At 62.7% G+C, this 23,783-nt stretch overlaps 2 protein-coding genes across 5 annotated transcripts; one reads left to right on the top strand and one right to left on the bottom strand.

Moving 5' to 3' along the window:
• Positions 1-8,367: 8,367 nt before the first annotated feature.
• Positions 8,368-14,329, top strand: FSTL3 (follistatin like 3). 4 transcript variants are annotated; one of them, XM_060629622.3, is made up of 6 exons: positions 8,371-8,583; positions 9,906-10,091; positions 12,272-12,487; positions 12,848-13,075; positions 13,166-13,217; positions 13,540-14,329. In XM_060629622.3, the coding sequence occupies exons 1-6, from the start codon at positions 8,481-8,483 to the stop codon at positions 13,589-13,591; spliced, it is 837 nt and encodes a 278-aa protein (XP_060485605.1). In that variant the 5' UTR covers positions 8,371-8,480; the 3' UTR covers positions 13,592-14,329. The 4 variants fall into 4 exon arrangements, with proteins under 4 accessions (XP_060485591.1, XP_060485605.1, XP_060485598.1 ...); XM_060629608.3 differs by having other exon boundaries at positions 8,368-8,583; positions 12,848-13,217; XM_060629631.3 differs by having other exon boundaries at positions 8,373-8,583; positions 13,166-14,329.
• Positions 14,330-15,155: 826 nt separating this feature from the next.
• On the bottom strand, positions 15,156-22,757 carry PRSS57 (serine protease 57). Its single transcript, XM_060629639.3, is given in 6 exon segments — positions 15,156-15,433; positions 15,435-15,584; positions 16,629-16,892; positions 18,577-18,721; positions 19,147-19,300; positions 19,538-22,757. Coding segments are annotated over 6 exon segments (879 nt in total). The 5' UTR covers positions 19,617-22,757; the 3' UTR covers positions 15,156-15,346.
• Between the last annotated feature and the right edge of the window lie 1,026 nt (positions 22,758-23,783).

Consider the following 23,783-nt stretch of genomic DNA (forward strand, 5'->3'; position numbering starts at 1 on the left):
AGGCACGCAAGGCACGCACGGCGTGGGGTGGAGGAGCGCGCGAGAGCGAGGCGGGCGGCGCGCGCGGCAGGCGCCTGCCCGGGCGACGGTGGTCGCGGAGGGACAAACTCAGTGCGGGCGCCTCTCTCACAGGGCTCCGAGTAAGGGGACGGAGCCGGGCCTGGAAGCCCGAAGACAGGGCTGGGAGGGGCGGGGCCGAGTCACCTTGGCAACCCGGAGCAGGGAGCGGGGGTGTGGCTGGGGGCGAGGCCCGGCTCCGAGGAGGCCGAGGGGAGCGGCCTGCGCGGGGTGGGGTCGAGCCCCTCCTCTTCTCCGAAAGGGGCTAGGCTTCCACTTCCCTCGTCGGGTCTTCTATCCCAAGTGCCACCTTTCTGTCCCCCCGCCGTCCTCACTGGTTCTGGGCACCGGGCGCACTCTCACCTCCGGGCCTTTGCACTTGCTGTGCCCCCGCCGGGTGCACCCCAGACACCTGCGTGGCTTGCTTTCTCGTTTTCTCAAGCCTTTGCCCTTCTCAATGGCACTTATTCCCGCCTGATGAACCATAGAGTCGGCTCCACAGTGGAAGGGGTGTTTATGTCTTGTTCCCAGCCGGACTCCTAATAGCGCCTGGTACACAGGTATTCCATGAACACTCGTTGAATAAATGCAGGGAGACCCGTTCCTGGGTCGAAGGAGGACTGCCCTCTGTGCCTCAGTGTGACCCACGGGATAAGACAGCGCAAGGCCTGCGGGGTGTGGCCTTGTTTTTGAGAGCAAAGAGAACCTAACCACTCCCCTCGCCAAAAAATTAATCAGCAAAAACTGCACTATCACCTGGCACAGGCCCGGAACATTTCTGAGGTTAGTTCCAGCCCAGTCTTGAACTTATTTCTCTCATCTACTCAACAGAACGTTCATGGGTCACCTGCCACACTTTGTGATGGGTGGTACAAGGACACAACACGGAACGCAACGCAACAGGCAATGAAAGTGGCTCCGTGGCTCAGGGAGACAGAGCTGGATGCAGGCACCCCAGCCCCGTGAGGCTGAGCCAGAGGATGGGTCCCTAAGTAGTACTGGCTCTGCCTGGGGAGACAGACAGGGTTTCCTAGGGGAGGGGGCATTTCAGCCAGGGCTTTGAGGAATGAATAGGAGTAGGTTGGAGTTGGGCTTCCCGCAAAAGGGGGCACAGGAACCAGAGTGTCAAGGCATTAAAAATTGGAGCCTGTGTACAAAGGATCTTGAATGTCAGGGTAGGGACAGGGACTTCTCTGACAGTCAGTCTTGTCCCCCTCAAGGTTCAGGGGTGATTCCAAGCCATTCCTGGTCTGGCCACTAGAGAGTATGCGGGTCCCATCACTGGGAATCCAGGAAACCCCAGATCCAGGGAGAGCAGTTCATTTCAGGCCACTCAAGCCCAGCCCCTAGCTCATTTCATACCACCAACATTCATTCATTCATTCATTCATTCATTCATCCTGTAGAAGTTTATGAGGTATTGAGCAAGAGGCCTTACAACCATCAGGCCTGTGTTCAAATCCCACCAAGTCATGCTGGCTGTGTGACCCTGGGTAGGTCACTTAACTCCTCTGTGCAAATGGCAGAACCCACCTCCCGGGTTTTGGGACTGGATGAGGCTGGGAGCACACATGGGCACACACGGCACTTCCTTGGTCCTTGCTGGCCCCTTGGGTGGGCCAAGCTGCATCCCACCTCGCGACCCCTGTCTGGTCATGCCCTCTGCTGGGCACGCCCTTCCCACTGTCCCTTCTGTTTCCTTGCTTCTGTTTCCAATCCCTTCCTGAGGGAGCCCCATCCCATACTGCACCCCGCTGCCTGGCACCCTCTTTCCTTCTCCTACAGCTATCCCCAAATCCAGGAGTTATCAATGGCGTCTCCCAATACGTGAGGCCAGTACTCAGCATCTAGTAGATGCCCCATAGATTCTTGAATAAACGAATAATTAGTGAGTGCCTGCTGCGTGCCAGGCCCAGGCAGGGTTTGTGTACTGTAAAACTAAGAGCTAAGTACGTGCTGGGCCTGAAGTTTAATCTTCATGCAAGCACCATGATGTGAGGAAAATCAAGACCCCCATTTTACAGTTGGGGAGACTGAGGGCTCAAACATGGTCATGCGGCAGGGCCAGGACTCAGGCACAGGCCATTGGGTCTCTGTGCCCTCTGCATGGGCTCTTGCCTGCTGGCTACCCTGGGACTGTGGCATTGGAATGCAAGCACTCAGGCCGTGTCTGCAAATGACCCGGTGTCTCTGCACTTCTGGGGCCCTCAGGTACCCACTTCCGGCCCCGTGGCTACCTTGCTGCTGTTGCTGCTGCTGGGACAGACCTGGGAGGGCGCTCTGATTGCCAGGCACAGTGAAACACAACTTGAGGGTTGCCCAGCACTTCCCGAGAAAGGCTCTGAAAGTGGATTGAGGAGGTAGGTGGCACCTGGGCCCTACACATACCCCCCAGGACAGGGCCATGCCTCCCTCCTCAGACTTCCCACAACACGGTTGTGCTTCCCCCTAGACACTGCAAGACAAGGACCAGCAGCCCCTCCAAGACTCAGTCTTTCATCTGTAAAGTGGGTCTGCCTCCCACCTCCCAGGGAGGCTGCCTCTGCAAGTGGCGGCTGTGATTATAGTCTCCCAGCTCTCTCTAGTTGCTAGACCTTTCACGTGCCTTCCCCTTTGCCGGGAGCACCCTTTCCTTCCGCCGCGCTGAGCTGGGGGCCTCAGGGGCAGAGGGGAAGTTGCCCTGACACTGTGCACCCTTGAGTCTCCGCCTTGGGTGGGTGACTTCTGCTCTTGCTAGGGTTCCTCGCCTGTCACCCAGGGACACAGTAGCTTTGTCCTCTGTGTGGGGAGATTTCAGGAGGTGGAGCCTGTACAAGGGCAGGGGGCCCCCCCTCTCGTAATCCTCTCCCAGGTTCACTCTGTTCCTTTTCTTGTGGCTTTGTAGTGTGTTTTGATCTTGATTTGGGGCAAGTGACCATGTTTGAACTTCTTTTCTTTCTCATTTATTTTTCCAGATGAGAGTTAGAACGGTCTTGGTTCGTTCTCAGGAGGGACCAAGCCATGGAGATTCTGATTGGAGCCACAATCAACCACCAGAGAGCTGGTGGCATTGAGTGGCCTGTCCTGGGCCAGGGGGCAGGTGTGCCCTCATGTATTCACCTGCTTAGTTCAAATCAAGCCTCAGGGAGGAGGCTTCGGGGACTTCGGGGTTGGAGAAAGCGAGTTCCCGTGTTGCAGGCAAGAGACTGAGGCACCAAGCAGGTAGGGCCACTGGCCCACCAGCCAGGATTCCTACAGGTGTGAACGTGCCACCGTCTGAGTACGCAGTTTTTGTCTTTTAAAAATTTTTATTTGTGTATTTTGAGTTATGTCTTTTCTCCCCCGTTTTAAAATTTTTATTTGAGAGAGAAAGAGAGGGAGAGAGAGAGAGAGACAATGAACCCCCAGCAGGCTCCACACTCAGCCTGACTCTGGGCTCCATCTCATGACCCTGGGATCACCACCTGAGCAGAAATCAACAGTCAGACACTCAACCGACTGAGCCACCCAGGCATCCCTTCCCTTTTTATTCATGTTTGTTGGCTTGTACTTTTTATTTCTGTTTTTCATTTTATTCATACACACCCAGGTGTATCTCCAAAAGCAAGCCACTCGCTTACCTGAACCGAAGGCACATTTACCAAAGACACAGAGCCGGGGCTAATCCGCAGCCTCATCCAAGCGGGCTGCTCATCTCCATGGTTTTGTCTCATTCCGCATCCTGTGGTTGTCAGTTCTCCCACATGGGACGTTTTTGGCCGTGACCTTACACACGGCATAGGCTTGGATCAGGCCAAGCGAGTTCTGGTGCTTTCTCTTCCCGTTCACAGGCCCAACCCCAGGACACTGGACACCTGAGCAAACAGACGACGGGCCAAGGTGGATGACAGGACAAGGGACGTGCCCAGGTCGCCCCTGTGCCGGGTGGTGAGGACGTGCCCTGGGGGCGAGGACGCAGAGGCCACCGGCCGGACAGCGGCGAGCGCTGCGACCCCCGGACACATCTGATTTTGGCCGCTGAGACCCGCCTCATACCCGTGACCCCCAGCACCGCGAGGCGTCGGGTTCGTGCGGCTAGAATCGCGGTCATCTGTTAGAGCAGCAAACGGGAACCGAATCCATCAAGCTCTCACGGGTCACGTGCGCACACGCTCGGCCGCGCGGTCTTCCAGTCCCCGCCCTGGCAGGTTGTCTCTCCTACCATTGGCCAGATCTGGGTCACATGGTCACGCCTAAACCAATGGCTAGCAAGAGGAGGGTGGGCCCTACCTTTGGTTACAAATCATACTGCCGGCTCCCCGCCCAAGATCTGGTCACTTTGCGGGGACGGGGATGCGGTGGGGGCGCTTGGGGGTGGCGTGGAAGAGTTGCAGCGGGGATTGCATGGATTGAGCAGGAAGGGCCTGGAACCCAGGCTGAGAAGCCTGGACTTCGTCCAGGGGCCATGGGGAGCCACGGTGGCGTTTGAGAGGGGAGGGCACATCCGATGAAGGCGTCGTGAAGCCCAGCTCTGACCAGAGTTCTCCCGTAGCATCCACCATGCCCGAGTCTTCAGGTGTTGCCTTGGTTATCAACATCACATACCCTATCGGAGAACCCACAAGGCCTTGAAGGTTTCAGGTCCTAGTGCAAGGGCTGTGGACATTAAGTGAGTGTGGAGTCCATCACAAGCCTTCTTCCGGCTTGAGGAAGGTGGGAGCTGGGGGGGGGGGGGTGGGGAGGGGAGGGGGGCGGGGGCGACCCTGACCGTTCTGGATCAAGCTAAGACCCATATCCTGGAGGCAAAGGTCTGCACTTTAGGGTGTGTGTGATTCCTATGGCCCCTGCAGACCCACTGCTCTGGGTCCTAAAGGTTCCCCTTGAATAAAATGTAAATGGGCTTATTGAAAGCTGGTTTTGTCCGCTACGAGCGACAGAAACTCAGCTTAAATGGACTTCGTCTTATTGGGGTGGAGGAGTTCAGGTGCGGCTGGATCCAGGCCTCCAATAGCGGCACAGGGAATTTCTGCTGCCCCCTCTTGGCTCAGCATCCCACTGGATTGGCCTCTCCCTGGCCATTGGTAGGAGCCACCTGCAGCTCTAGGCTCCCACCCATCTAGCTCAGGCAGGAAGTTGGTGTCTCTGGATCCCAGAAAAAAAATCTCAGAGCTTACTCCTCCCGGCTTGCTGAATGTCAGATGATTCTAATTGTTTGAGCCTGGGTTGGTGTCCATTCCTGGGGTCATTTGGACTGGAAGCACAGGAGGTGATTTCTCAAAGGAAAATCCAGTGCTGGAACCAGAACGGGATGCCAGCCACAACCTGGGGGCTGGCCCCCAATGTCTGATCCAGAATGGGGAGGGACCTGCCCCACAGTTCAGCACATGGGGCCTGGGATCTTGCTGCTCTGGTACTGTCCCGACACTGTGGGGCTTTGTGACTGCCGGAAAGTCACTTTCCTTCCTCCAGCTTCAAATACCCCCTCTGTAAAACGGATGCCTGCCTCACAGCATTGTGGTGAGTGGCAGGGAAGACTCGTCACGCGTCTTCCCTGGACACACAGCTATCTGCTGGTTAATAAGAACCTGGGCACACATGTCGTGCCCCTACTGTGCACCAGGCACTGTCCCTGGCGTCCTTCCTAGAATCTGCAGGACTGGGATCTGTGCCCATTTTACAGGTGAGAAAATGGGCACAGAGAGAAAATGGCCACACACATGGCCTAGCCAAGGCGGCACATCCTCCTTCCCCCAGAAGGCCCCTTCTCGTTCCAGGCCCCAGGGTCACCCTCCTGTTCCTGGGGGCGTCTATACCGCCGCCTGCCTTCATACTTGTGATCACTCTCGTTTGTCCCCAGCCAAAGGGGACCCTCTCACTGTGGCACCAAACCCAGTCTGTAGCACCTGCTTGCACTCGTTGCCCGTTGCTGCTCTAAGGAACTGCCACGAACGTGGTGGCTTGAAACAAGACACATTCTTCTCTTCCAGTTCTGGGGGTCAGAAGTCCACCCCTGAACCAAAATCGAGGTATTGGTAGAGCTGTGTTCCTTCCGGAGTCTCGGGGGGGGGGGAGGGTCTGTTCCTAGATTTTCCAGCTTCTAGAGGCTATACGCTGGCTCAAGGCCCCTTCCTCTGCCTTCACAGACAGCAATGGCAGGTCACGTACATCACTGTGACCACAGAGGGAAGTGGTCTCCGCTTTTGACGATCCTCTGATTCCACTGGGCCCACCTGCGAATCCCGGACCGTTTCCCTGATCCAAACCTTTGAGGTGGGTTTTCTCTTACCTGTAGCACAAACATCCTATCACTTCTGTCCCCACACCCCCTTCCTCACCGTTGTTCAGTCCAATGCGATTTAAATATCCTCCTCCTCTGGGAAGTCTGCCTGGGCCTCCCCAGTCTGCACTGGGTATAGCATCCTCCATCACAGTCCTGATCACTTTGGATTGTCATTGCCTGTTTTCCGTGGGGTCTGGAGGAGTGAAGCCTGGGGCCACGGGGAGTCATGGTGGATGTCTGAGCTGGGGGAGGAGCCTTATGGCAGACAGCCAAGGTAGGAAGTGGGCTGCAGGGGATGAGGCTGAGACCAGTTCAGGGTGGACAGGAGGGCATGAAAAGGAGAGACCAAAAAGGAGGGGGCGGGCGGAGGGCTCCCCAGAGAGGGCCAGTGTCCTGCTTAAGGTCACCCAGCACATGGCCTCTGGGTCGGAGAGATAGGCCAGGATGGGAGGCAGGAGGCTGCTGGCAACTGGTCTCAGTTTCGAACCCACGCCAGGCCAACAATGACCCTTTGGTTTGCACAAACCCAGGCTGGGGCGGCTGAGCCACAGCAGGGTCAGCCCTCGGCCAAGGCCACAATGTCCAGCTCTTGCACACCCCTGGTGAGGACATAGGGTCCCATCCCTGCCCCATCCCCAACCGGGGGAGAACCCCCTCACATACTCCGAGGCCAAGGACAGGCCAAGAAGCTGGGTGTCCTCCCTCAGTGCCACTGGGCAGGAACGTGGCCCTTGGCCACGGGTGGGGGCACATGGGTCAGGCCGAGCAGCTGAGATGGGGCAGAGGTCTCGGCGTGGTGTATGCTGCTGACAGATCTCGTGTACACAGAAGGCGTCTGCTGTGTGGCTGCAGGGATCTTTGGGTTCCATACCTGGGGAAGGAGTGGGGGGAGATGCGGGAATGGGGGGGGTGACGAGGCACCCCCCCACGATACACCACACTGCTCTCAAGCGTTTTTATTTTCCCGAAAGCATTTCCCCTCTTTGAAGGCCTATATTAATGTGTCCATGTACGGATTTCATTTCCGCGGCCCCTGCAAGCCATGGGCTTGCTGATGACAAGACAGGGCGTTCCTTGGTCACTCGGGAACCCAGCACCCTGAACAAGCCCTGCCATGAGGAGATCGTCAAGAATTATTTCTTGGAAACTCAGAGAGGGGCTGTACAGGACCCCCGAGCCTTTGGAGGACGCCCTGACAATTTGGGGTTGGGGGGGGCTCCCAAACAGGAAGAGTGTCCGCTGCACTAAGGCCCCAGTGGTCACTACTTTCCAGGGCCACGCTGATGTCTGAGGTCACTGTCACAAACTGGAAAGTCTGGGATTCCAGGTGGCCAGGGGCCGCAGACACAGCACTGAACCTGGGGAGAGGAGAAAACCCTAGCCAGTGAGTTCTCTTTGATGCGGCCTGGGAGGACCGTTTGCAGGGGTCTGGGGGGCGGGCGCGCCCGGCACACTGTGGCAGTCGTGCGGTAGGATCGCTGCTGTCCACGACGACGCCGGGAGGGACCGTTGGTGGCTCTGGGTCTCCCGCTGTCGCCCCTGCGCCCCTCCGCCTCTGCTGCCGCCCGGCCCTCGCCCACTCGCGCTTGCTCACGCCCAGCTGTGCCCACGGGCTCCAGCGGCCAGGTGGGGGCCCCCGGGGTGCGAGTGGGCGTTGCCGGGACTCAGGTCTCCGGAAGTGTGTGGGCGCACCGGGGCGGGGATGAGTCTGGGGGCGCCACGTGAGCGAGCGACCGCAAGCAAGCCAGGACGCGGCTGACACGGAACCGCAGGCCAGCTCCCCGTGGGTCCCCGGCGAGCTCAGCCGCAGCCCTCCGGCCGAAGACCCCACCTCCCCAAACGCGCGGTGAGCCCCGGAACTCACACCAGGGGCCAGGCTGGCCCTCTCGCCCCGGCCACGGGGACACCTTCCCGGGCGAGTTCTCGGGCTCCCGGGTCGCACTCCCGCCCCCCCGCCCCCCCGCGCAGCTGCCCTCGGGTGGCCAGGCCCAGCCCCTGCACACACCGTGCGCGCCCCGGCCCCGCGCCCCGCCCCGGCCCGGCCCCGCCCGCAGCCAGCGGGACCTTTATAGGGAGCGCCCGGCCGCGGCGCGCTGGGAAGTCGGTGCCGCCGCCCTCCCAGCCGCCCGCCTGCCCGCCCGCCCGCGCCTCCGACGCGGGGGCCGCCGCCGTCTCTGCGTCCGCCATGCGTCCCGGGACGCCGGGGCCACTGTGGCCACTGCCCTGGGGGGCCCTGGCTTGGGCCGTGGGCTTCGTGGGCTCCGTGGGCTCGGGGGACCCCGCGCCCGGTGAGTGGGGCGGCCGGAAGGGGCGGGCGGGGTGGGCCACCCACGTGGGCCTGCCCGGAATGCGGGCCTTGGGGGAGACGTTGGGGGCACGGCGGCCGTGCTAGCCGCTGATCGGGCGGCCTCCTCAGGTTCAGTCCGGGAGGGCTTGGGGCTCCCCTCCCCCAGCCCCAAAGGGCCTGAAGGAGGGTCACCAGGAGGTCAGCAGAGCAGATGTGACTCCCTTTCACAATTGTCAAGAGTGGTCGTCTCGATGACGGCTGACATTTATTGAGCGCTTAGTGTCTACCTCTCGCCTCCTTGAATTCATGTGATAGCCCATTAATGTGTGTACTCACACGCCCATTTTCCGGATGGGGGAGCTGAGGCGCAGTCACACAGCCCGTCGGTGGCCGAGTCAGGATTCGAACCGGAACCATCTATGTCCTGAAGCCCCAGAGAGGCGGGAGTGGGGGGGGGGGGGTGGCAGGCCCCAGGACCTACACCGGAAGTGTCAGATCCTCCCCAGCTTTGGCTTAGGCAGATGGGCCACTGGAGTCCCGTACCTGCCACTTGTTAGGGGATGCCAGGCAAGGAATATCCCCAACGCTGGCCTCAGTTTCTCCTTTTAGAAGACGGGTGCCAGAGTGCTGAGTTCCCAGAGCTGCCCCCTGGAAGGAACCAGCAAGCTCCTGGGGATGGGGGCCGGGGCCATTCCCGCCCCCATGTAAGGGTGAAGGGATTGAGGGCTATCTGCCTTCCGACCCCACCCGGCAGCCCCACCCCAGCCCCGCATGAAGGGGAGAGCTGAGCCCCCTCCCCGAAGGCCGTGTCCCCAGGGAGATGTGAGCTCATGCAAGGAGAATGTTCCCAAGTTGGAGTGAGTAAGAGGCGGGCCAGGCAAGGGGGGGCTGCTGGGCGAGGGGGGCTCTGCGTGCCCTCGGGCCCTGTCTAGACAGAGAGGGGGCTCCAGGGCCCACTGACCCTGGCATGTCGAGCTCTGAGTGTTTGACTGGTTGGGCAGGACGCCAGGCCTGGGCCTGGGGGCCTGGGGGCCTGGAGCAAGGTCGGGGGTGGGGTAGGGAGAGCTTCCCACCAAGAGTGAGGGTTGTGTGTGGGGTGGGGCTCAGAGAGGAGGAAGAATCCCAGAGGGATCGAGAGCAGAGCTGGGACGGGAGCACCTGTGCAGGTCTCTGCCCCTCCTTCCCACGTTGGGAGCAAGATCACCCCCTGTGTAATCACCGAGCGCCAACTGTATGCATCCCCCGTGGGTGGAAGGCCTGGGCGTTGGGAGCGGCATAGGAGGGCCCCTCTGGGCCAGTGGTAGCTGTCCCCCTTGTCCACAGGTGGCGTCTGCTGGCTCCAGCAGGGCCGAGAGGCCACCTGCAGTCTGGTGCTGCAGACTGACGTGAGCCAAGCCGAGTGTTGTGCCACCAGCAACATTGACACCGCCTGGTCCAACTTCACTCACCCGGGGAACAAGATCAGCCTTCTGGGCTTCTTGGGCCTCGTCCACTGCCTCCCCTGCAAAGGTGAGCTCCTGGGCATCAGCCACGGGTCAGGGTCACCGCCAGCAGGTGGGGCAGCTGCGAGTGAGCTCCCCACCTTGGGGGTATGCAGGAGGAGGGTGAGGCTGTTAGGAAGGGTGTTTGTGGGGGGACCCGGGGCTCGGAGAGAGACAGGGGGCCTGAGGTTCCAGGCCTCAGCCTCCCTCTGTTGAGGATTCAGGAAGAAGCTTGGAGGACTCCCCAGCTTGGTTTCTAGCCTCTAGGCCCTTGCCCATGCTGAGCCCTCTGCCTGGATGGCCTTTCCCAGCTGCACCCCACCTGGTATACCCGACTCACACCCAAGTCCTAGGAAGATGGATTTTCCTAACTGGCCACCGGGGTTCGTGACTCCACAGTCAGCGCTCCCAAACACTTTATCTTCCCATCACCGCAGATTCCAGCGATCTGTGGTGGGGCCGCAGATGCACGTTTCATAAGCGTGTCCCTTCTGGATCGTGTCCTGAGAGATGCTGCCTCTTTCTTCAGACTAGGAGCTCTTTGAAGGCAGAATGATTGAGTGAATAAGCCAAGACATACCCTCTGCTCTGGAGAAGGGGTTGGGGATCCTCCCAGGCCTCTCTGGCCAGGGCTGAACCTGCAAGGGCCCGGCGGTAGTGTGAGGCATGGCTTGAAGGAAGTGGGCATTAGGACCAGGGTGTTGGAGTGTGATTAGGAGTTTGCCAGATGGAGAAAGTATGGGATCAGGCCCTAGTGGGTGGGGTCAGGGCAGGGGAGCAGGGAGGAGGCTGGAGCTGAGGGCCAAGCCCAGAGCCCAGCTGGCCACTGGGATGTGATTAATCCCTGCTCGGCCTGGCTGGGTGGTCTTGGGCTCACTGCCATGTGCCCTGGCTGGCTCCCTCCAGAACCTACTCTGGGTTCTGGCAGGGGGAGGACAGACTTCAAAAAGTGCCTGGCCTGGGCATGAGAAGGTCCAGCTCACCCCCCCCCCCCCACCAGCACCACATCTCATCTGGCCTTGGGGAAGGGAACTCAGTTCTCCCACTTCCGTTCTGCTTGTGAAGCCACCCAGGGGGAGCGTTTCCAGATGTGCGTGTGGGCAGGCAGTGTGGGAGGTGCCCAGGTGCGGCCCACATGCCCTGCCTCTGCCTGGTTGGGGGCACCAGTGCACCAGCTCATTTTATGCTCATGCTCCCCCTGTAAGGTGGGCACCCCAGTCAGCCTCACTTACACACAGGGAAACTGAGGCTGAACTCAAGAGCTCAAGTCTGCCCTCCAGGTCCACAAGCAACAGAGGTGGGGGGTTCCATCTGGGGTCTGGCCTGGAATTCTCATGCTGAGGGGCCCCTGGCTCTCCTCCACTCACAGCTGTGACGGGGCCTCGATTTCCCCCTTCTGTAAAATGCTAATGAAGTGTCATCACCTCCTAGGGGTGGTTGAGAGACGGCAAGGAGCCTGGGAGGGCCTGTGAGAGGAGCAGCGCAGTAATAGGTCTGGGTGGGGGCGAAGACCCCAGGGAGAGACTTGCCCTGGCCAGACCCGTTTCCCTGCCTGAGAAATAGGGCTGGCGGGGGGGGGGGGGGGGTATCCCCTGGGCTCACTGGGCTCGGGATGTGGGAAGCCCCCTCCCCAGAAAATGAGCCTCAGGCCAGGTGCCAACGCCCCACCCTCCCCGACGGCTCCTCTGGGTTGGTCCTGGCAGGCCCGGGGAACAGACGCGGCCGGTCCTCCCCAGGCCCGCTCCTGGACGGGGTGGGGCCCCCCTCTGATGACGCAGCCGGGCCCCGCGCCGGCCTTCCCATAACCGCGCGTAAATCAGGGAACGGACGCCAGCCCCAGCGGGTGGCCCAGCTGCGGAGCGACACCGGGACTGGGTACTGGAAGCTCGTTCCTGGACCCCCAGAACCGAGCGGAAACAACCCACTCCCGCCCGTTCCGAGCCCCAACTCCAGACAGAACCCCAAGCCTAGGCGCAGCCTCGACCCCCGGTCCACCGGGACCGTGGCTGATCTCGTCCCCAACGGATCCCGCACCCAGACTCTGAACCAGTCGTCCTCTCCGGGGTTCCCGGACTCCCGCCCGGCCTCCGGCGTCAGAGCAGGGACGGGGGTGCCGTGGGCTCCGAGGACGCCCGGCCTCGGCCACGCACCTCTCCACCACCACCACCGCCACCACCACCACCACGCGCGCGTGCCCTGTGTCCGCAGATTCGTGCGAGGGCGTGGAGTGCGGCCCCGGCAAGACGTGCCGCATGCAGGGGGGCCGCCCGCGCTGCGAGTGCGCGCCCGACTGCGCTGGGCTCCCGGCGCGCCTGCAGGTCTGCGGCTCCGACGGCGCCACCTACCGCGACGAGTGCGAGCTGCGCGCCGCGCGCTGCCGCGGCCACCCGGACCTGCGCGTCATGTACCCAGGACGCTGCCGCAGTACGTGAGGGCGGGGTGGGGGCGGGGCCTGTGGGGGCGGGGCCTGGCGGCGCTCTGGGGGAGGGGCCTAGCGAAGGGACAGCGCCGCCGGATTGGGTCTTCTGCCGGGGTCGGTCGGAATGAGGAAAAGCGGGGTGGGGTTTCGGAAAGGGAGGCTCACATGGGGTGCGAGATTGGGGTGCGTGACTCAGGGAGGGGCTTGCGGGTGCAACCAGAGGGGCGGGGCCTGGGTGTGGAACGAGAGTGGGCGGGGCGCGCGGAAGGGGTGTGGCTTCCGGCGCGGCCAGGGGCGGGGCCTGCGGGTGGAACCTGCGGCGGGCTGGCCCCCGCCCCTGACCCGCCCTGGCTCCCCGCTCGCAGAGTCGTGCGCGCACGTGATGTGCCCGCGGCCGCAGTCGTGCGTGGTGGACCAGACCGGCAGCGCTCACTGCGTGGTGTGTCGCGCGGCGCCCTGTCCCGCGCCCTCCAGCCCCGGCCAGGAGCTCTGCGGCAACAACAACGTCACCTACATGTCCTCGTGTCACCTCCGCCAGGCCACCTGCTTCCTGGGCCGCTCCATCGGCGTGCGCCACCCGGGCAGCTGTGCAGGTGTGGCGCGGAGCGGGGAGCAGCGGTGGGGCCCAACCTCCCGCCCCTCTCCGCGCCCCCACTTTTCTTTTCGTCCCTCCCGCTCTTCAGGCACCCCCGAGCCGTCAGATGCGGAGTCGGAGTCGGAGGAGGAGAACTTCGTGTGAGCCCGTGGGGCCGGCTTGGGCCTGGCGTTCAAGGCCTCCCCGTTTTATTTATTGCCACAGCCGAGTCTAATTTATGTCCCATGGACACTCCCCAGAGCCTGGGCCGGGACCGCTTAGGAGGAGCCCTGGAGCCCCCTGACAATACCTTGGAAGGATTGGGGGAAGGGGGCCTGGGAGTGGGGCTGGTAGGTGGGGCTCCCACTCCAGGCAGGAGGACCCCATGCTTCTGCTCTAGGGGTTAGCTTAAATTACGGCCACCACGGAGAGGGCTGGGGATTGCCTGCCAGCAATTAGTGAAGAGGCACCCCCTCCTTCTAGACCGCAGACTGGGAGTAACGAAGGGGTCCACAGCCCGGATGTGTATAAATGAGCCGCAGAACCTGCCCAGGCCCCAGATAGGCCAAGGAAGCAGCCACTGTCCACAAGCAGCTCAAGGACTCCAGGCCCTACCTTCTCGGTGCCTCCATTTCCATTTCCCCAGGACGTCCTGTGGTGGCTCCTGAGAAGAGCCCAGTGTGTCTCCTGGGGTGGGAGAGGCCAGAAGAGAGCACTATGTGTCGTGGTGCCCAATGCACTTTGGGCGGGACCCAGTGGGGCCCACAAAGAGCCCCTGCTCACCCACCGTGGGGTTTGTGTGCCAAGGCCCACCGCACACCCTGCCTCCTAGAGCTGTATGTCTTAGCGGCACCCCTCGTCCCTGCTGCTCCATCCGAAAGGAAAGTCCAGACCAGGACCCCTCGGTCCCATGAGACTTGCCTTGGCCAAGCCTCTAAGCCCAGTTCCCAGGTGCACCCGCCTCAACCACCAGCCGGCCGGGAGTTTTGACACCTGCCAGATGCTGGCTCTGGGCAGGGTCGCTGCCTTCTGTTTGCTCAGTGTCACCTCCCCGTGGCTGCATGTGGCAGAGGCTCAGACCGGACAGGGGGGGCCCAACAGGCAAGAGCCCACCTCCCCGAGTTTGCAGTGAGCCGTGCAGGGGCCAGTTGTTCCCACCCTCTCCTGGCCCCTCAGAAGTGCCTTACCTGTGACACCCAGAAAAGTGCCCTTGAGGCCACCTCCGCACCCTGGGGTCCTGCCTCACCAAAGAAATAAAGACTATAAAAAGCCACTTCGGGGCGTCCGAGCCTCGGTCTGCCTCTCTCTGAGCCTCTGTGCAGTCTCCTCTTGCTAGTGCTTCCACCCAGTCGGAAGCGTAGGGTGCTGTGAGGGTGGTGAGTGGGGGGCTCTGGGAGCATCTGGGGGAGATGCCTTCTGTCTCTGGGCCTCAGTGTCCACCTCTGGGCAGTGGGCGGCAGCCAGGGAGAGGGCTGAGGTAGGTGAGGTGCAGGGTGAGGCCGGGGGGCGAAAGGAAGCCTTCGTAGGGCAGGAGACAGAAGAGGCAATCAAGACGGCTTAGGGCGCTCCGGAGAAGCCACCGGGTTTAGGCTCCAGAAACAGAGGCCTGGCCTGGAAGGGCTGGGGGTGTGATGGTCGCCATAACACCGTTAAAAATAACACGACGACCATAACACCAGCTGGGACTTACCCAGACGTGGCCATATGCCAGCACTTTCTTCAGTGAATAACAGACTTCACGGGGGGCCAGGCCAGCCTGAGACTCTACACAGAGGACCAGGAGACCCCCCATCCCCATTGGTTTCCCCATCGATGCCTGGGTGTGGTTAGCTGGAGGCCGAGGGAGAGATGTGCTAGGCTGGGCCACTGCTTGGGCAAAGGCCAAGAGGCTGTCCCGAGTGCAGGCTGTCGGGTGGGGGTCGGTAAATCCAGAAGGGCCGGTGGTGAGGAGGGCAGGGAGGGGCCTGGGTCCCGAAGCCAGAGGACCAGATGAGGCCTCTGAGCAAGCAGCTCACGGTCTCAGGGAGGCTGTGGCCGAGCCACACCCTTGGCCTCGCTGAGACAGAAACTCGAAGGATCGTGGATGGGCCCTGGAGGTGAACCATTGTGTCTGGTTATTCAGTTAACATTTTATTTGGTCGTTTTGGCCCTTTGCGTTTGGAAGCGATGCCCTCTCTACCCCACCCTCCACCCCACGGATACACCAGGCTTCCTGGAGTTTGGGGGCCCACGGATGCCCTGCCCCAGCCATGGAATTTCCAGGCAGGAGCTATCTGAATCATTTACCACCTCATTTGTGTACCCCGTGCTGTTGTGGTTCAGGCAACTCCCGCAGGAACCCAGCGGTCCCGGGCAGGGGACTGGGCTGGGGCCCGTTTGGGCCTTCGAACCACATCCTGTATCCAGCTTACGAAGGCAGACAGCTGCGTGTACACATCAGGGGTCTTAGGGTCGCCGCACCAGAGTCCAGAGAAGGAGACCAGACCATGTGCCCGGTTCCTGCACACCAGGGGTCCCCCAGAGTCCGCCTGGGGGTGGAGGGAAAGGCAAGGTCAGGGGTCCATCTCTGGGCCTCTTTCCCTGGCCTCCCTGCCTCGAAACCCTTCCGAGGCTTCCTAGCGCTCCTCCAGCAAAAACTAAACTTACGGCCTTCAAGGGACTTGAGCACCTAGCCCCCACCCATCTGTCTGCACTCCTTTCCCTAGGTTCCTGCCCCACCAGGCTTCTGGGCTGTTCCTGAAGCAAACCAAGCTTGGTCTGGCCTCTGGGCTTTTCCATATCCTGGAGACCTGTTACTGCCCCCATTGGACACTGCCGGTATAAATATACAAGTCTGCAGTACTTTGTGCAGTACACAACTTGCACAGCTGTATATGGCAGCCCTGTGATGGGTGTCTCTGCCTGGCATGCCTTCCCTCAGATCTCCTCAAGCCTCCTTCAGTCTCAGCTCAAAAGGTGCTCTTCTCTGAGAAGCCTTCCTGAATACTCACCCTAAAATTCCCGCTTCCTCCCCTCCTCTCCCCTTCCCAGTCGTATCACCCTAACTGTAATCTGAAATCACCTCTGACCCTAGGAAGTAGGTACTATTAGTGTGGCAGTTTCACAGGTAAAGAAAGGTCCAGAAAAGTGAGGTGACTTTTCCAAGGCCACACACCTGGGAAGCGTCACAGTCGGTTGGACTCCAGAATCTGTTCCGAATCACTCTCTTGCCAGGAACAAAAAAATCCTCCAGGCTGTTTCTCCCTCGGCACCGGGGCCAGGGTTGCCCAGAGTCCACGCAGGGTCTCGGGAGGAGGAACTCCTTGACGGAGATCTGTTACTGCCCCCTACTGAACGCTGCTTGTAAGTACACAAATCTGTAGCCCTTCGTGCGACGCGCGATCTGCACAGCTGTACCTGACAGCCCTGTGACCTCGGAAAAGTCTTTGTCCTTCCAGGGTCTCAGTGAGGCTTCATCTGGTCAAAGGTGAGCTTAAGGACTTAGTTCCCAAGCCTCTGCCTTCTCTAACCCTGTCTGTGGGCCTCAGTTTGCCCGTATTGCAGGAAGGTAGGGTGGGGACCCAGTGTCTTACCGAGCAGAAGCCACGCCTCCGGCGGTCCCCACTGTGGGTGCAGAGCATGGCAGGGCTCAGCTGGCCCTTCCAGGAGCTGTTGCAGGCGTCCAGGCCCAGCACGCGCACTTCGGCCTCCATCAGCCCGGGTGGCAGGTCCTCGAAATCGGATACAGAGCCCCAGCCAGCCACCCGGCAGCGTGCCCCAGCCCTGAGTGGCGTGGCGTCTCTCCGTGGCAGCCTCAGCAGCCCCACTGCAGGACCCAGGATGGCAGAGCCGTTGAGCTGCAGAGAGACCGCTGACTTTGGGTTTACCCCCAACCACCCATCAGTGTTCCTGCCTCAGTTTACCCGTCATGACGCCTTGGCTCTCTGTGGACTCACGGGGAGGAATCGGCAGCCGCTGCCGTGAGGCTCAGGAAAGCCTCTTGCTGCCACGCGGCCTGCCCATCAGGCCTCACCCGTTCAGACCAGGACGCTGGCCTCCCCAGCTGCCAGCGGTGTCCTTCCAACCAGCATCTCCCCTGCTCGCAAGCTCTCCCATGGCTCCCCATTGTTCCTGGGACAATACGTCCTGGCTCACCATTCAGCCCTCCCCTCTACCCAGAATGAATTTGCTGTCATTCCCTGGTCCCCACCACCCCACCCCCACTCCCCCCCCACCCCCCGCCGGAACACCCTCCCTATCCACCCTCAGCTTAGATGCCACCTCCTCCAGGGAGCCTTCCTAGACTCCCAGGATAGGACAGGAGCCTCCTCCGGGTTCCATGTGCCCCTGCCAAGGCCGATTTACCCAGCTGCCACCGAGTGGGACCGGAAGCTCTAAGGGGACCGGCCCTGGGGTGTCCAGGGCCCCAAACAGCTGGTGGGCGCTCAGTCAGCGTTTATGGGATGAATGACTCAGGCCCCTGGTTTTGGTACTCACTCCCTAACCGTGGCCATATCCTGACCGCACCGCAGCCTCAGTTTCCCCAGCTGCATAACGGGACGGGTGACCAGAGCTGTGGGCTCCAGGTTTTGGGGTTTCACAGATGAGCAAAACCCACATGCCAGCTTTGGCCGCGGATACTCGCTGCCCCCTTTTCATTTTGCTTGGAGAACAGCCCCCGCCCCCAACCCTCTCGTTCCCGGGAACCTATTCCTGTTACGCTGAGCATCTCTGTTTTGACCTTTCACCACATTTGGACAGCAGGCCTGAGGTGTTTTCCCTTGAAAACGGAGGCCCTGGGGGCCCCTGGAATTGAATTTGGGGCACCTGAGCGTCCTGCAGGGGGGCGGCCCCCAGGCAGGCAGGAGTGGGGGGGGCGCTCAGAAAGGACGCCCCTGTGTGGGCAGGGGGGGAAGGAGCCACTTCCTGCCCGGAAACCCCGCACAGGGCCTGGGGGGCAGCGACTAGAGTATCTGGTGTCCTAGAGTCTCACGCGTTTCCCCTTTCAGCGTGAACATCGGGGCCTGCCGTGCGCTACAAACGGCCATAAGGAGATAAAAATCCCTGCGCTCCGAGCCTGGAGGAGGAAGCAGTGAACGTTGGTGAAGAAGCAAATGGTTTCAGCTGTGGGGGACACAAGGAAGTTGGGACAGAGGGACGGGATGGGGAGATGGGGGGGCCGGGGGAGGGCGGGTGACAGGGGCTTCTCAAGGGAGGCCCCAGAGGAGGGGACGTTTGAGGGAAGACTGGGAAGGGTTGAGGGACAAAGCCATGCGGTGTCTGGGGGAACGGCGCCCTGGAGGGGACGCAGCCAGTGCAAAGGCCCGGGCGTAGGGGGCACGGGGGCCACGCTGATGGCTCAGTCTGCCCCCAGGGGGCACCGAGGGGGCAATGTGGGAGGCACAGAGGGCAGAGGCGGGACATAATCTGACTCGGGTGCTCACAGGACCTTACAGCTGTTTTTAAAACATGAGAGGTCGGCGTGGGGGTGGCCAGGGACGGGCCAGACCCGCGTCCGGTGCCCCCCCGCCCAAGGCTCACCTGCAGTAGACAGATGTCGTTGGCGTGGGTGGTGGGCTGGTAGTCCGGGTGCCTGACGACGGTGGAGATGCCCAGCACCTGTCGTGTGGGCTCCGAGCTGTGCAGGACGTGAGCCCCCAGCACCACCAGGCCCATTCGGGAGTCCCTGCAGGGGGAGGGGCAACTGAGAGCGAGCCTGGGGTCTCGGCGTCCCCGTCTGCAGAACGGGGTGCGGCCCCACGACCATAATTACGTTTATTTCCGTCCCCACCTCAATTACAGCCTTCACCTAGATAGGCGCGCTATTAACGTTAATACATATTATCGCGAGGTACTTAGAACAGGGGCGATACTTCCTACGTTTCTTACAGCCCCCCCCCCCCCAGTTACAACGTTACCCCCAATATCTTCCGTGGCAACGCCGTGGTTATTCAACAGGAAACCCCGAGCGGACACAGGGCTGCAACCCCGGCTGTGGCCACGACGTCGCTCTCACACACTCTTCTCGCCGAGCCCCCCCCCTTGCCGTCCGGAGCCGGGGGCCTGGGGCCCGAGTGGCAGCGGCGGGGGCGGCCCCCGGGGTGGGCTCACCTGTGGCTGAAGCAGTGGGCCGCGGAGACCACCCAGCGGGAGCGGAGCAGGAAGCCTCCGCAGTGGTGCTGGCCCTCGAAGGCCACAGACACCATGTAGGGCCGGGAGTGGGGCTTCACCTCGTGGCCCCCGATGATCCGGGCTCCCCGGGAGCCTGCAGGAGGGGCGGGACAGAGGGGTGATGGGAGCGGCTCCAGCACCTGCGGGGGGGGGGGGGGGGGGGCGGGGGGGGGCGAGGCGCCCGGACGAGGTCCTCGAGCGTGCCGGGAGGGAGCCTGGACTCCAGAAAACCCTGGGCCTGGGCCTCCGCCCCGGCCCCCAGTCCCAGCTGAGGCCGAGAGGGGCAGCGACCCAGAGGGCTGAGTAGCTGCACGGGGTCGGGGGCTCTTACCTGGGGGCCCCGTAGGCAGCGTGAGGGCCACAGACACTGCCAGCAGCAGGCGGCCCAGCTCGTTCGCCCGGGGCCCCATGGCTGTCGCCGGCTGGTGGCTCCCTCAGAGCTCTGCGGGACACGGCCCGGAAAGGGGGAACCTGGCTGTGGCCTGTGGTGGGAGGTCGGCCAGGCCACACCAGCAACGCCCAGTTCGGTGCTGGCGCCTCTGGGAGGCCTCGGGCCGTTGACGGTCCCAGCCGTCCAGGAGGCCAGGGCGCAGGGCGGCGAGGGGACGAGCGAGGCTCTAGGAACTGCCCGCCTGGGGCGAAGCCTGGCTCTGCAGGGCCCGGAGGTGACCCCAGAGGCCACTTACCGCCCCGTGCCTCGGTTTATCCAGCATCTGCCCACGGAGCACGTGCAGGGAGCTTCCTGCAGAGGCCAGGACCCGGCCGACAGGCATCGTGTCCCCAGCTGCCTCCTGGGGGTGTGGGGCCGCCTCCCCAGCCGGACGGGGTCTGGCCCCATTGCCACCTGCTCCCCCTCTGCAACTCGGGCACCGACCTCAGGGCTGCGAGTTCCCCGGAAAGCCCTGAGATGGTTGCTGCCTTTGTTGCACTTACCGAGTGCCTACTGTATACAGCCTCTGGCAGGAGCCGGAGATGGGAGTGTGGCAGTGACCGAGGCCCCCGCCCCAGGTGCCCCTCCCACTCTGCCGGCCAGGCCACCTCGCGGAGCCGGGGTGGTGGCCGTCTGACTGGCCATCACAGGGCAGTAGGGTGAGGCCATGTGATGCTGGAGGCCGGCGGGCAGGTTCCGGTGTCTCGGGCTGTGGGCCCACACCGAGGGGGCTGAGGTTTCTGTTTTCGGGGGTGTGGGGACAGGGCGCTAAGGCTGGAGCCCCCAGACCCGCAGCCCATCCCCACCCCTCCCTTAGGCCCCGGCCGCTCACCCAGCCTCCCCATGGTGCGTGGCCGCAGCAGCACGGCTGGGAAGTGTCCTCACCCAGCTCCCGGGACGCCACGAAGAGGTCTCAGCGGGGCACCATCTTGCGCCCCCTACGGTACCACCTCTCAGGGTCCCTGCGAGTCGGGAGCCTGTGACCACACCACCAGAGGCTGCCCAGACTCGATCTTGCCTGGCATGTCTGTGTGACCTCCCGGGGCCGCTGGGACCCGTCACCACACGCCGGTTCTGACAGCTCTGGGCTCAGAAGTCCTGACACCCAGGCGTGGGCAGGGCTGCTCCCCCGAGGGCCCCAGGGAGCCCCGTCTCCCCCCTTTTCCAGCTTCCAGAGCAGCACGGGGTCCGCCCGGCTCTCTGCCTCCCTCTCGTGAGGACCTCGTGAGGACACTGGGCCCCCCGAGCCCCCAGGTCACCCCCGCCTGGTGATATGACAGGTGCCTGGTCCTGGGACCAGGACAGGGACGTCTTTGGGGCCGCACTTAGCGCCCCCCGGTCCGTGTGTGTCATCACCCCATTTCACAGACAAGGTCCAGAGCCGCGAAAGCAGCGGGGTGAGGGGGAACCAGCTGGCCTGGAGGAGGCCCCCGGCCCGTCTGGGTTTGAGCCCCGTGAGGCCCACTGATCAGGTACTAAGTGAATGTCTCGCTAAGCCACCATGTCCGTGGTGACCCGTCAGACCAGCCGGCGGGAACCAGCACGGCCGGGAGAACCCGAGGGAAGAAACCACAAGGTCAGCGTCACGGTTGTTTCTGCCAGCGTCAGACCCCATGTGGCCACCCAGAGCCCTGCGGTGGTCGTTTCCGTGAGGGGCCACGTGGGGCCCTGTCTGCTCTGGGGCTGCCCCAGACCTCAGTCAGTCCCCCTGGCCACACTCCTCCTGAGGCGCTGGGGGAGGGGGGGGGGCATGGCCCAAAGCTGCAGGGGTCCCGTTCGGTCCTACAACCTGAGGTGGTCGGCATCGTTTGTACCCCCGTGACCGATGGAGAAACCGATACGCAGAGAGGGCGAGTGCCTTGGCCAAGGTCACACAGCGAGGGAAGTAGGGGGTCAGGGCTGCGGCCTCAGGCCGGCCCCTGTTGCCTCTGCCGACGGCTGATTCTGCCCACAGCCAGGCCTGTTTCCTTCCCATCCGGTGAAAGATTATGAAACAAATAACCGTCCTTCCTGGTCAAACAAGCAAGCTTCCCAAAGCCCCGAGGAGCGGGTCAGGGGTCAGTGTTTCCGTTTCCCAAACTGAGGCCCAGAGAGGGGAGCCTGACTTGTCTGGGCTGCCCAGCACAGGGTCCGACACCACAGCTCTGGACTTCAGTCCTTGAAGGGTCTTCCCGCAGAAAATTTGGGTGGCCTTCCGGGTCAGAGCAGGCTCAGCCATGACGATGGTGACAATGACGGTGATGACGACAGCTCCCTGTACTGAACGCTTACTTTCGTCACGGATTTGTTGGAGCTCTTTGTACGTCGAGGAGATTAACTCACGGTCAGATGGATTTCTTCTCCTGAGCGAGCTTGGATCGGGTGCCAAGAACCCAGCCTCCCCGGGGGTGCATGTGGACTCTGATGACGTGCAGAGGGGCCCCAGGGCCCACGCGGCCAGAGCCGGTGGCTCCGTCAGACCTCGAATGCTCCCGTCTCCCTTACCTTCGGAAGCTGGAGCTCCCAGGGCCGTCCCACGAGCAGGCCCAGTCTACCCAGGTCCCGGCGGCCCCAGCCCTGAGGGCGCGCGCATCCGTTCACCCCTCAGCCCGGGCCAGGGTGTGGACGCCCAGCTCAGGAGGTGCACAGCCCCTTTGGGCGGCAGCAGGGTGGTGGGGGAGGTTCTCGCGGCGAGGAGAGGGGGTGGGGGTGGGTCTGGAGCCACGGGAAACTGGAGAAAAGCTCACAATCTTCCCAGAAGACGGCGGGCGCGGCGTCGGGGCCCGGGGACCCCAGCTGGCCCGCCTGTGCCGGGGCCTCGGCGGTCAGCGGGACGGCAGCAGCACTTAGAAGGGCCCAGGCCGGCAGGCGTCCCTCGACGACGCTTTTGCTTCTCTCCCTCAATTGAACGAGCATTCCAAGGAAGCCGCGTCTTATCTCTCGACACGGGTGGTGCGCCCGCCGCCAGGCCCAACGACACCCCGCGTCCCCGCAGCGCCTCTCAGGACTCGGCCCTGGCGAGCGTGGGGCTGCGACGCACGTGCCTGCCTCGCGCGGACTCTCCCTGGCCCCGCGCCTAAAGGCCTGGCAGAGAAGGGGTGCGGGGTGGGGGGATCCTTGAGCGAGCCCGTGCCTCCAGTGGGTAAACTGAGGCTAGAGGGCCCAAGCCCCACCACCTCTGCCCGCCTCGTCTGCCTTCATGGCTCCAGATTTCCATCCGGGGAGGGCACTGGGGAAAGCAGCCTGGCCAGAGCCGCTCCCCACCCCCCCCACAAGCCTGGGGCACAGGTGACCCTGGGGCATCTCGAGATGCCCAGCGAAGGGTCAGCGAGGGGCTGGGTGCCCACCGGCCAGCTGCAGTAGTGCCTGCCATCCTCCCCACGGGGCGGGGGGGTGGTCACAGTGCCCGGCGGGAGGCAGGAAGCCACTCATCCCACGGCTGTTTACTGAGCACCGGGGACACGGCAGCAGGGAAGACAGGCCAGTGTGTGCCCGGTGGACCGAGCAGATGATGTCGTCTGCCAGAAGTACTAGGTGGTAAGACAGTGGCCAGAGAAGGACGGGGAAGGGGGTAGGGCTTTAAAACAGGGAAGCCTGGAGACCCAGTAACAGTGGACAAGTGGGGAAGGTCCTCCTGGAGGTGGGCACAGAGGGTGCAAACGCGGGATGTTGGGATGCGGGTGGGGGAGGTGAAGGGAGGGCCGGGCTTGGCAGGGCTCAGCCGGACCCGGGATTAGGGTGCCGGGTCCTGGGGAGCCACAGCAGGCGTCTGATGGGGACAGTGGCGTCCACAGAGGAAGCAGGGAGACCTGGGAGGCTCCGGGGCTGGGAGGCGGGGGGTGACAGGACACAAGGCCCAAGCTAGGGTCAGGGCTGGGGAAGGTGAGGGCGTCTCTGACTCAGTGACAGGGGACGGGTGGGCTCTGGGGGCCGGCACAGAGCCCGGCATGAGAGAGTCCTGAAGTCCCAGGGCCTCAGGGGACGTCCGGGGGTGGGGGTGGGGCGGGGGACAGGCAGGAGCTCAGGGCAGGGGCTGCTGGGCAGAGCCCTGGTGGGGGGGGGGGGACACGCCCAGGACAAGCAGGGGGAAGGAGTGTCATCAGGGACACGGTGGGTGCAAGTGGCCGGGGGAGGTGTGGGCCGAGGGTCCAGTAACCATGCCCCCGGA

The sequence above is a fragment of the Panthera onca genome, chromosome A2 (assembly GCF_046562875.1).
Source record: "Panthera onca isolate mPanOnc1 chromosome A2, mPanOnc1 haplotype 2, whole genome shotgun sequence".
Classification (NCBI taxonomy): Eukaryota; Metazoa; Chordata; class Mammalia; order Carnivora; family Felidae; genus Panthera; species Panthera onca.